Source organism: Bombyx mandarina, chromosome 15 (assembly GCF_030267445.1).
Source record: "Bombyx mandarina strain Sakado chromosome 15, ASM3026744v2".
In the NCBI taxonomy this organism is placed as follows: domain Eukaryota; kingdom Metazoa; phylum Arthropoda; class Insecta; order Lepidoptera; family Bombycidae; genus Bombyx; species Bombyx mandarina.
In genome coordinates this window covers 10,070,274-10,083,931 of record NC_143221.1, presented here as the reverse complement: position 1 = coordinate 10,083,931, position 13,658 = coordinate 10,070,274, and the positions used below count along the sequence as shown (strand labels likewise).

General features: G+C 34.7%; 1 protein-coding gene across 2 annotated transcripts; it reads left to right on the top strand.

The window, feature by feature from the left end:
- Window positions 1-7,189: 7,189 nt before the first annotated feature.
- On the top strand, window positions 7,190-12,344 carry LOC114247992 (uncharacterized). 2 transcript variants are annotated; one of them, XM_089732959.1, is made up of 7 exons: window positions 7,190-7,306; window positions 7,794-7,882; window positions 8,240-8,957; window positions 9,400-9,530; window positions 10,398-10,461; window positions 10,703-10,820; window positions 11,501-12,344. In XM_089732959.1, the coding sequence occupies exons 2-7, from the start codon at window positions 7,807-7,809 to the stop codon at window positions 11,696-11,698; spliced, it is 1,305 nt and encodes a 434-aa protein (XP_089589085.1). In that variant the 5' UTR covers window positions 7,190-7,306; window positions 7,794-7,806; the 3' UTR covers window positions 11,699-12,344. The 2 variants fall into 2 exon arrangements, with proteins under 2 accessions (XP_089589085.1, XP_028036895.2); XM_028181094.2 differs by having other exon boundaries at window positions 7,191-7,306; window positions 8,255-8,957.
- The last annotated feature ends 1,314 nt before the right edge of the window (window positions 12,345-13,658 follow it).

Sequence of the window (13,658 nt, the reverse complement as noted above, 5' to 3'; positions counted from 1 at the left end):
GACTCAACGATGTCCAGGTGTTGTAGTCTAGTCAACAAGTTCAAAAACGTGTTAAATAGACATAATGCTCCTAAAAATATGTACGATAGCTCATTGGATGCGGAATGATTTCTACAAAAATGTTTTTTAAGGGCTTATTAGCACATAAAAAATTGCGATTGTTATAAACAAAATAAGATTTAAAAAAAAAGGAATTTGGTTTTTCCTTAATAATTTCTAAAATAATGATATTTAAGGAATTTTGAAAAAAGATCCTGAAAGAGGAGGAAATTTCCAATAAAAAAGTCCCAACTCCCGGAATTCTATCTCTATTATTTATAAATTTTTTTTAAAGCTGAAAATAGCGCTCCGCGAGTTCGTTACGGCATAGGCGCGCCGTCTAAAAAGCAGGTATATCACCTAAAATAATTTTTTTATAGTATTAAATAACAATTTAAAAATTTGAATAAATTATGGTGTAATCTAAACACTTGAACGAAAAAAACCTAGGTGAAAAAAAAATTTTATATCGATTTTTCAAAAATGTACACCATTGTTAATTAACTAACTTTTTTCCAATCTCTGTTTTTATAAATTACGGTATAAAAGTTTCAATAATTCATCTATAATTTTTTCCCTTCGTGGAGCTCTTATCATTTAAGTACTTAATAAAGAAATGCAAAAAAAAAATTGTAATCCTTATTATTTTGATAATTATAATTTTTTTTTTAACAAAAAATTCAATTTCTAAAAAATGTTATGAAAAATAGTTTTTTTCCGTAATATCTTAATATTGCTGTTTTTGCATCTACCATAGGTATTAAATAACATTAAAAAAAAAAATTACGCAACTTGTTAAGAAATTGTTTATAAACAAATAAACTATTTTGGGATTTTTTTTAAAAAAAAAATTTACCGTCTTATTGTATAGCTGAAATAATGATTTTTTTTTAAAAAAAATTTCTTAAATAAATGTTTTCATTGTTTAAAATCGTTTTTTTCATATTTCAATTGTTTAAATAATTAGTTAAGAAATTATTTTTTTCTTAAAAATCATCATTGACTCTTTTCAGCAGATTGACAAACAAATACATTTTTTTATAAATAATTTCATTGTTTATTATCTTAACAATTTGTTATAAAAAATTAATATTTATCGTTATATTTTTTTTCGAAAACTACAAAAAATTACAAAAACATACATACATACATAACAAAATATAGAAAAAAAAAATTGTATTTTTTATAGTATTTTTAGATATTATATGATAATGAAATTACAGCCGTTACATAATTTGTCAAGTTATAAATTGTTATAACTTTTAAACTATAAGAGATACGGTAAAGGACACAGGTCATTTTTATAAAGGATTTATTTATCTTTAAAATAAATTCAAAATCGATCCTGTAACTATTGTTTATCAGTTATAAGCATTTGTTTATAAAAAATTAAGATTTTTTTGATAATTTTTGAAATTTCATAGCTTATAATTTGTTGAATAATATAGATACAGCTACGGACTCAAAAAATTTTTTGTTCTATGATAAAATATCTTTCTAATTACGTATAAATCATAGAAATATATAATTTTGTTTAAATAATACACTAGTTTTAATTTATACTTACCTCATTTACATTCTGCTATCGATCAGTTTTCATTTATTTCTTAACTAATTATTTAAACAATTGAAATATGAAAAAAAACGATTTTAAACAATTAAAACATTTATTTAAGAATTTTTTTTTTTTTTAAATCTTTATTTCACCTATACAATAAGACGGTATTTTTTTTTTTTTTTTAATCCCAAAATAGTTTATTTGTTTATAAACAATTTCTTAGCAAATAGCGTAATTCATTTTTTTAAATGTTAATTAATACCTATGGTAGATGCAAAAAACAGCAATATTAAGATATTACGGAAAAAAACTATTTTTCATAACATTTTTTAGAAATTTAATTTTTTGTTAATTAAAAAAAATTATAATTATCAAAATAATAAAGATTAAAAATTTATTTTTGCATTTATTTATTAAGTACTTAAATGATAAGAGCTCCACGAAGGGAAAAAATTATAGATGAATTATTGAAACTTTTATACCGTAATTTATAAAAACAGAGATTGGAAAAAAGTTAGTTAATTAACAATGGTGTAAATTTTTGAAAAATCGATATAAATTTTTTTTTTCACCGAGGTTTTTTTCGTTCAAGTGTTTAGATTACACCATAATTTATTCAAATTTTTAAATTGTTATTTAATACTATAAAAAATTATTTTAGGTGATATACCGGCTTTTTAGACAGCGCGCCTATGCCGTAACGACATCGCGGAGCGCTATTTTCAGCGTTAAAAAAAAATTATAAATAATAGAGATAGAATTCCGGGAGTTGGGACTTTTTTATTGGAAATTTCCTCCTCTTTCAGGATCTTTTTTTAAAATTCCTTAAATATCATTTTTTTAGAAATTATTAAGGAAAAACCAAATTCCTTTTTTTTAAATCTTATTTTGTTTATAACAATCGCAATTTTTTATGTGCTAATAAGCCCTTAAAAAACATTTTTGTAGACATCATTCCGCATCCAATGAGCTATCGTACATATTTTTAGGAGCTTTATGTCTATTTAACACGTTTTTGAACTTGTTGACTAAACTATTGAGAGCAGATCGCGGGCTCAAGGATTTTAGGGCCCACCCACTAAATGACTCCCCTGCACTCTTACACCCGACGTTCGATCCTCTCCGAGGTCAGAACCCGGATGAGGTAGAGGGTTACCGCGGTCAACACTACAACCAGACGGCGCGGCTCACCCCAAGGACGCCCAGTCGACGGAGCCTTCGAGGCGAATCGAAGGCTCTGCAACGTCGGCCGTCTCGGTACAGCAGCCGGTCAGGCCGCTCAGACGGTGCCGCTGGTGTCCCGGAATACCCCGCTGGACCAGAACCAGCCTGCCGGGTCGGGACGCGATACACCGTCAACCGGTCGCTCTTTCGTAACTCCTTGGCAGCGCGCTAGAGTGCGGGTAGCGCGCCGCGCGGCCTCTACCCCCTCAGATCGCCCCTTGACCTTCACCGGGGGGAAGTCGCCATCTACAGGGGCCGGAGTCGGGCAAAGGCCCTTCTCCGGCCCCCGGCTCGGCGGCGACGGATAGGTGCGGAGAGGGATGAGCTCTCCCTCTCTCGTTCCGCAGCCTCCTTCTGCGAGATGGTGTACTCGCAGAAGTCGAGCATCTGGCGACGGACCTGCTCCTGTAAAAACGCCATTATAGCCGCAAAGTCAGGAGCTACTACCACCGAAGAAACACCCGATGTACCCGAGGTTGACTCCGTTGCCGCTGTTTCACCTTGCGGTTCCTAGGTCGGCGTTGCAGAACCTTCAATCCGCCTTCGGTCCATTTCTGGCTGCCGCTGAGTTTTGGTGCGAATACCTTCTGCCGTGACCTTCGGTAAAACTGATATTATTTATTTCACTTCTGGCACCAAATTGTTACGCACTGGGGCTCGCGATAAATAAAATTCTGCCGAATTACAAGTTAACACTGTATTTATCACTTAGAACATACACAGAACACTTTAAAATTCTCAATTCGCTTCTTCCGCTTCGCTTCAGGTGATCCGTTCGGTGTTTCCCTTCAAGTAGTTCCGATTACTAACTGACTGCTTGCCATCTCTGCAACCCTTTTACAATCGATAGCACATCCCTAGAGTTATCGAGCATATTCCACACATTTTTAGTATTGTGTTTCTGCTACAGGGGCAGGATGATAAGTAACTAGCCTAACAATAAAACACATAACTTTTCGTGATAAAATTAATTTTATTTTTCGACATAGTCTCCGTGAACCTCTACGCACTTATTCCATCTTCGTTCTAAAGCAGTAATGCCTTCCATAAAATGATTTCTTTCGAAGCCTGCAAAATACTCATCTACAGCGGCTATGACTTCATCATTTGTGGTAAATTTCTGTCCGCCCAAAAAAGTTTTGAGCTTAAGGAATAAATGGAAGTCTGATGGCGCTATATCAGGCGAATAAGGTGGGTGGGACAGCAAATCATACTTCAATTCGTTGATTTTTGCCATAGGTTTAACACATGTGTGAACCCTAGCGTTGTCTTGGCGGAAGATGATTTTTGTTTCGCCAAATTTGATCGTTTTTGCTGAATACACTGATGAAAATTATCTAGAAGATTAGCGTAGTATTCTCCATTAATCGTTTGACCTTTAGGAAGGTAATCTATCATCAAGATCCCATCTGCATCCCAAAAGACGGAAGCCATCACTTTTCCAGCCGACTTGTTGTCGTGGCCTAAAGGATAAGACGTCCGGTGCATTCGTATCGAGCGATGCACCGGTGTTCGAATCTCGCTAGCGGGTACCAATTTTTCTTATGAAATACGTACTCAACAAATGTTCACGATTGACTTCCACGGTGAAGGAATAACATCGTGCAATAAAAATCAAACCAGCAAAATTATAATTTGCGTAATTACTGGTGGTAGGACCTCTTGTGAGTCCGCACGGGTAGGTACCACCGCCCCGCCTATTTCTGCCGTGAAGCAGTAATGCGTTTCGGTTTGAAGGGTGGGGCAGCCGTTGTGACTATACTGAGACCTTAGAACTATATCTCAAGGTGTGTGGCGCATTTACGTTGTAGATGTCTATGGGCTCCAGTAACCACTTAACACCAGGTGGGCTGTGAGCTCGTCCACACCTCTAAGCAATAAAAAAAATAAAAAATAAAAACTTTACAGCCATGGCTTTTTTGGAGCCGGGCATCGCGATTGCGTCCACTGTTTTGATTGAATTTTTGATTCTGGCATGTAATAACGAACCCATGTTTCATCTGTTGTTACAAATCGACGTAAAAAATCGGCATTATTACTCTGAAACGGTCCAGACATTCTTTTGACTTTTGCACCCGAATCATCTTTTGATCGTGCATAAGCAATCGTGGCACCCAACGGGCCGATGACTTTTTCATATTTAATTCCTCACTTAGGATATGATATACCCGGTCTTTTAAGATACCTGTAGTATCAGCTGTATCAGATAACTTCAATCATCGATCTGTTAAAACCATATCATTTACTTTCACGACCATTTCCGGAGTCGTGACGCTTTTTGGACGTCCGGGGCGGGCTTCATCTTGGACACATGTACGACCGCGTTTAAGCTCAGCCACCCAGTTTTTTACTATGGCATAAGAAGGAGCACATTCACCCTAAGCATTATTTAACTCGTCATAGATATCTTTCCCCTTCATGCCCTTCATATGAAGAAACTTTATCACCGCTCTTTGTTCAATTTTATCCATTTTGAAAACCCTTGACGAAATATATTTTCAAATGACAAAAAATCAATAACATTTTCACGCCACCAAATTCAAATTTAGAACACAGGTAGCCAGAGATACGAATTTAAAAATGACATATATATTTTTTAAAGTTTAACTTTTTAAATAGTAGAGGCTTGGTACTTGTCATCCCGCCCTCGTATCTGACAATAGATGGCGTTATACCTCTCGAGCGTTCTAGGTGCTACTAGATCCTTCAATATTCGTTCGACTATTCGGCGGTAGATGGCGTTACTCTTACCGGCGTAACACTATTCTAACATGTCATTAACTAAGCAGTCAATTAGCGAGTGCAGTGAGCAGAGCTGAAGCAGCCGACTCATTACAACAAACTTTTACGATCGTTGCGAATATAAAAGTACATCCGATACACTCACGTCGATTAATTATATTTCCAGAAAATAATGTTTGAATCAAGATAATTTCTTTACAAAAATTTGACAGCTACTCAAGCTACTCAAGTTAGTCAAATTGCAATTTGATTGTTTCAAAATAGCTGGCATTTAAATATTCATAGACGGGAAGAAGGAAAAATATATATGCGTAATTACGCAATTAGTGGAAGAAATTTGTGCAACTGATTCAATAATTCTGCTGTGGCAAAACCTTTCGGACAGCTTCTGTTATTTATGCGTCTCACAATATTTATTGTTGTTACCATTACATGCATATATATAATCGTAATGATTTAAAAAGATATAGGTAGTACCGTACATTTGTTATAGATAAATCTAATCCAACTATTTTGTTAAAAGATATTTTAATGTTATTGAATGATAACAAATCACTGTTAATGATCGCCTTTCCGTGAGCGTTAGGGTTATGTCTTTATAAACATGTAATTAGGAATTAAATAGATAGCTTCTGATACTCAATCATTGAAATTAATGGAACCTCTCGAAAATACACCATCCAGAAATCCATCACTGGAAATGACGTGCGAACAAGAACGTGCGAATAAGGTCGTGGTCAAAAGCCGGTCAGGCTTCACAGACTGTGGCGAAGCCCAGGTTAACTCGCAACAAGATGATGCTGTGTGTGGTGGGATCGGAAGGGCATTATGAGCTGTTATCACCAGGCTGGACCGTCTATTCGGAACCCTACTGCGAACAACTGATGAGATTAAAGCAAGAAATTGAGAGAAAACGACCGGCATTAATCAACAGAAGGGGTGTGGTTTTTCATCATGATGAATGGCGCTAGACCTCACACATGTTTAGCCACTCAGCAAAAATTAAGAGAGCTTGGCTGAGAGGTGTTAATGCATCCACCGTATAGTCCTGACCTTGCACCTTCAGATTTCCACCTGTTTCGGTCTCTTCAGAATTATTTAGGCAGTGTCAGGTTAACGTCACGAAAGTACTTCCAAAACCGATTGTCGCGGTATTTTGATCAGAAGCCCTAAATTTTCTATAGCAATGGGATCATGTCCCTACCTACAAGATGGCAAAAATTTATCGAACAAAATGGTACCTACGCACTTTAGTTAAATGTAAATAAACTATATTAAAAAATGTAGTGAATTTTCTTAAAAAACGCGAAGAAACTTGTGCCCCAACCTATTATTTCGACTAGATATCGTGGGATAAAAGGCTTATGCGACATCTCAGATAATACGCGACATTTATTTTTGTCAATAACAGTCCGCTTTATTTGGTAATTGTATCAATAATTCGATGTTTTTAATTGAACTTCAATTGTGTTTACCACGTTTAAATAGCTGAAGAAGTTTTTTTTTTTTTTAATTTTTTTTTTTTGCAAATTTCGAATTTTAAATTGGCTCTCATGTGAAGTTGCAAACATGTCGCTTAAACCAAATAGCATTTCACCTCTCTTTATGTACATGGACAGCTAGTGATATTTAGACAGAACCTAGATATTAAATTCAATTTCACACTTGACTATTACTTTTTAAATGTATAACCAAGACGTTCTCCAGAAAAGTGTAGTTCATGACAAGTGAAGTAAATGCAAGGTACGTACCTGTTCATATTATTAGATTCACTTTTTTTTAACTGCTAAGTGTCACTATTACCTATTGTTTAAATGATATACAGTGGCAAGAGGCTCATTAAACGCAGCCATAGTATAAAAATTACAATATTGTTACAATAAACATAGGTCGTGAGCAGCCGTGGAAAACTTCACATTTCGACTAAGATTACAGCTTCAAGTACTAAGGATCTGTATAGCTGAGAAAACTCCGGTTCTAACCCAAAATTCTTAAGCTGTTACTACTGCTTGTAATTAATATGTCCGAAGCAGCTACATCTTCGGTTTTCCAGTACTTTGCCTATCATTAGTAGTTGTAAGGAAGTTTGTTAGTCCGTACGAATTGATGTCACCATTGTGTCCATATTAATGTACCTACATGAATTATACACGCCTGTTTTTTTCCATGCAGGTTTTTCTTTTTCAAACACACTTTACTTATTGTATTTCAATCTTTAATTAAATTGTAGGTCCCATTGAGAAATGAAGCTATTGATTCTTTTGACGCTCTGCGCACTCGCGGCAGCGAAACCATGGGAGTTTTCTTTGTTGAATTACGGTGAGTATTGAGCCTTATTGCTGTAAGAAAATTGAATAGTTAGATCTATCTATATTATTTATTTAAAGCAAAAATTGTAATTATTTTTGTAACTAACTGAAAATACATACTTTAAAATTATTTTTCCAGTCTAGATTTCGATTTTAGTTTCGTTGGATTAATGTACTGATTCATGTTTAAAATCAACAAGTAAGTGTGTGTAATTTGTGAGTTTCCAATAGAATATACCCTATTAAATTAATTATAATAGTTTAAATTAAGAACTGATTAAGAAACTTTATCTTTGTGCCCAAGCACAAAGTGAAGTCTCTGTTAAGTCTCTATACTAACTTGTTTTCTTTAATATTTCACATTTAGACATTCAACTTACAGATCAAGAACTCAATAGACTACTGTCCTCAAATACGCGGCCAACTATGCGGCCAACAACGCGCCCAACAACTAGGCCACCTGTACGTCCTCCAACAACGCAAACACCTGAACCTCCAGCAACTGAAGAACCCCCAAAACCTGAACCTCCAGCAACTGAGGAACCCCCAAAACCTGAACCTCCAGCAACTGAGGAACCCCTAAAACCTGAACCTCCAGCAACTGAGGAACCCCCAAAACCTGAACCTCCAGCAACTGAAGAGCCCCCAAAACCTGAACCTCCAGCAACTGAAGAACCCCCAAAACCTGAACCTCCAGCAACTGAAGAACCCCCAAAACCTGAACCTCCAGCAACTGAGGAACCCCCAAAACCTGAACCACCAGCAACTGAAGAACCCCCAAAACCTGAACCACCAGCAACTGAACAACCCCCAAAACCTGAACCTCCAGTAACTGAAGAACCCCCAAAACCTGAACCTCCAGCAACTGAAGAACCCCCAAAACCTGTACCAACAACAACAGAAGAACCTCCACAGCCTCAACCCCCAACACCACAACTCCCACAGACCGTGGAAGAGTTGATTGCTAGGCTCTTGAAGTTCATTTACAATGTAGTGAAGAATGGCTGGCCGATTTTCAATCTTCCTCCTCTTGAGCCTTTGGTCCTAGAATACTTCGAACTACCTGTTAATGCAGGAATTATTAAGTAAGTTAATATGTTTACAACCAACATTCTTTTGCTAACAAAAAAAAAACGGTTATTACGAGTATATAATATTACTATTTGATCCGCAATTTACTTTCTCACCATTTCAACATATCTGCTCCAAAGCAGTCAAAGTGTCAACAGTACCTATATCATATTACCTAATAAATTATAATGATCGATTGGCCACCTTCACGTTTTTAATATAATATGTGCATGGACACCGGTAACTTATTAATACCATTGCTGTGACATCGTCTGCTCATTTACGACAGTAAAATTCTAATTGAAAAGTTGCTATCTCACGACCATTAAATTTCTTCAAGAATGGTTCAATTTGAAAGCGCGCTTTAAAAAACATCATAGCGGAACATCAGTGTATTTTAAAAACGAAAAAAGTAAGAGAACTTCTATAAATAATATATGTACTTATTTATTTTAGCGTCAAACTCAAGCTGAAAAATGCTATCGCCTTTGGTTTCGGAAACATGATTGTGCACAGAATCGATCTTAACATCGATGACCTTACTTTGGATATTGATATCGGTCTACCCACAATTGATATTACTGCTGGTAAGTTCCTAAAATGTACGAAAATATTGAGAATTGAACATTCCATATTTTAACAGTTCCAAGTATTGTGCAATTATGAAATTTTAAACTCGGTCATACGGTCGGGCATCCGACGCGAAAAAGGAACAAACATAATATATTTATAGGTTTCACATCAGTTGCGTTCTAACAACATCTGCATATTATGTATGTATTAACGGTAGGCAGCGGCTTGGCTCTGCCCCTGGCATTGCTGAAATCCATGAACGACGGTAACCACTTACCATCAGGTGGGCCGTATGCTCGTCTGCCTACACAGGCAATAAAAAAAAATGTATTGCTGAATCTGTTTTGGGTACCGAGAGCAAGTAGAGTTCTTAATGAGACTGCCAAGACAGCAGTCAATGCCATTTACGATCAAATGGTGAATGATCATTATTACTCATGGACACTATTAACGTTAGAGGAAATCCATCCAGGACGCTATCCAGGTCGCCTCTCAAACGCTTTTTGAAGAAAGTTATTATAGCTAGACAGGTAGGAAAGAAGAAAGTTGAAGAGCTGGTTGGTGGTAGCAATAATTTATGTAAACGCACTGTCGATCAGCGGCGAATTAAAAAAATGACAGTACCATTAATCCTTGAGAACAACACTCCCCATAGAACCTACAGCACAAAGCACAAACCGGAGTACACTATAGAATACATTTGAGACTTCGACTGGATGTCTCAAAGAGGAGGCGGCTTTTACATTATGATGCTAATGAGCTCCGATAACCACTTCACACTATTTAATTATTTTGTTTATCAACCAATCTAATTTAGAAAAAAAACAAGTCATTACACTCGAGGGAGAATGAAGCTCTTTCATACATTTTTTTTTCTTCAGAAAACTACGATTTGGTTGGAGATTTCTTTGGTTTTCTTCCTCTTTTCGGAAACGGCAGAGCTGAGTAAGTTTCAGTAATACTATATTTGAATTTTCATACCCCATAATAATTTAAGTAGATACAATACTAACTTCCATTACAAAACAAACACACTCAAATTATGAATCCTTTAAATATTAATCCTCCTATCCTTTTTATCAATAATTTTACTTGTTTTATGCACTCAATAAAAACAGTAAACAAAAGAAAACTAAGTTCGTTTCAAGCAAACTATAAAATTCCTAATTGTTTTTTTTAATTACAGATTCGAAGTTAAAGGATTCCGCTTCCGTGCCAAACTGTTTTTGGAGCAACACGAGAACAAAAAATCAGTAGTCATTAATAGAGTTGAAAATGCTGCCTTCTCTATTCCACACCTAAGAGTGAGTACTCATAAAACTCATACTTTATATCCGTTATTATTTAACGGGTTTAGGTATATCACTATTTTGTTATGTAATGAGTTCCCCATATTCCGGTATTATTACAAGCGCCGTGATCACAGGCAGACTGAAAACTGTCGGCAGGAGCTAGGAACAGATAAAACTGTCTACTGTCTTTCTAACATGTTTTTTTTTCGCGGAGACTATCTCCAAACGTATGAAATCATTTGAATGTACTACATTCTCAATGCCAACACAGCTAGGTATGCAATTTCAACTCCATCGAATGAAAACTCTCAAACACACATAACAATTTAAGCAAGATCATAAATACACTCCATGGTGGTAGGTGGTAGGTACTCTTACCTCTCTGGTAGGACCTCTTGTGAGTCCGCGCGGGTAGGTACCACCACCCCGCCTATTTCTGCCGTGAAAGAGTAATGCGTTTCGCTTTGAAGGGTGGGGCAGCCGTTGTAACTATACTTGAGACCTTAGAACTTATATCTCAAGGTGGGTGACGCATTTACGTTGTAGATGTCTATGGGCTCCAGTAACCACCTAACACCAGGTGGGCTGTGAGCTCGTCCACCCATCTAAGCAATAAAAAAATATAAAAAAACATTATTTTACAATAGATGTGACTATTTTATAGTACTAATGATATATTTTTTTCATTTCAGTCCAACCTCTCTGGAGTTATCGGTGGTGGCAACATCGACGCTGTTATCAACAGGCTGATTGAGGAAGTTTTCATTGATTACGTCAACAGGTTCCATGGCGCTATTTCTATTGTTACTTCAAACATTTCAACTACTCTAGGAAACGAATACTTGAAAGAGCTCGATACCTGGAAATACATTGAAGCTGTACGTTCTTAAATAATACCGGATTAATGTACAAAATTTAATACAAATGAAAGATGACTAGCTAATAAATATGAAAAATAATGTTATTTAGCATATTATTGTTTCCTTTAAAATAAATAATATATGATCAATTCTCGCACCTGGAGATTATCTAATATAACATGAAATATTGTAAGTACACAGTCGAATAATATTCCTGAAACTGCAGTTACCTAGTAATAATTGCTGGTGTCCTAGAACATACTACGAAACTGTGAATATGTTTTATAAATTAGGCAATAGTACAACGATATCAAAGACTAAATTCGATAGATCGGATATGATAAAATGAATGAAAATGATAAAATGATAATAAATATTGTGAAGTTAACTGAGACTATAAATGAGTTTTTTTTTGAACCATAAAAATAAAATAGGAATTTGACAAAATTTTATAATAGAGAATAATGACCTAATAATAATCTACTTCTTGTAAACTGAATATTTTAATGATTCAATTCAAAACGGTTCAATTTGAAACGATTCAAGAATGCTTAAAAATGTTTTAAATAAAATTGATTTAGAACAATAAGCGTATGTGTGTGCATAAACTCTGCACTTTTAAAATACTTGACACGAATTTTATTTTTTCCGGTAATGAATAAAGGTATAACTACTACGCGCTTTGGTTTCCTTGCCCCCTACCCCTCTTTCTACAATACTTTCTAGGACTAGCTGTTCAAAAGTATTTCCATCCATAGCACTTTGTGAGGTAATCCATTATTTTTTTATTGAAACTAAAAAAATATAAATCCTGTAATTTTTCTGTACTTTAAAGCCCATTCAAAAAATAAAGTTTAACATAACATAAACTTTTTCATTCAAACCTTTTTTTTTAATTTTACCATTTTATCAGTTATTTTTCATGAAAAATTCATTAAGTTACTTCGACGGTATCACTAATACAGGATTTTTAACTTTTTTAGTTTCAATTTTTTTTTACGCTTAAATTAGAGCTACCTGTGGATGGAAATACTTCTGAATCAGCTAGTCCTAGCATTCATCTAATAAACAAAAAAAACAGGCATGTACCTTAATTATATTCACGCCACAGTAACCAAAAAAAAGAAATAAAAAAATTAAAAAAATATATCATAATTCGAAAACTATCAAAAATCGCGAAACATACATGGGTTGATTCGGATAGCCCTAGTGATGCTCTACCTCTGGACTTCGGCTTGACACTATTTTATGGGACACCCTGTATATCCGCTTGATATAATATATAGCCGCATATATTCTAATTTACGTAAACAAGTTTAAAACCATTTTTTTTTCAAACCATAAGAAGTATCATTTACTAACTTAATATCTGCATTATTTTCTGCAAATTATATCATATACAAAGAGATTACACTAACTAACATTAACTTAGGTAAATAATTTTATTTAGGTATAAAGGTGGACTACAATGTTTCAAGAAGACAAGAGTGATGAAGAGACAAAATAGAAGACAAAATCATAGGCACTGTACGTATTTATTACTCATAAAATCATTTTTAGATCAATTTAAAAAAAAACATTTTGTTTAGGTAAATTGTACAATACAAATTGTTTTTTTTTTACATCCGTGATCGTTTACAACAGGGCTGTCAAGGCTAAACTAGACACCATAAACGCCAAAATTCCATAGAGTAATAAATGCTATGTCTTCAAGAAGAAAAAAAAACACTGGAAATTTTTAAACTTTTTCGCTCATTCTTTTTAACAAATATAATTTACAAGTAAATTTTAATTTTTAAAAACCACTGTTGGTCACATAAATTCGTGGCGCTGGTCGTTGATTATGACACTCAATTTAACAAAATTAGTAAAAAAAAAACACTTTTTGGCAACGTTAATCTAAAAAAGTCTGGTAATCACACATAACTTTATTTGAACGTTTTCTTCTTGTATTATTTTCAACTTAATAACCATTATTGTATTGGTAATC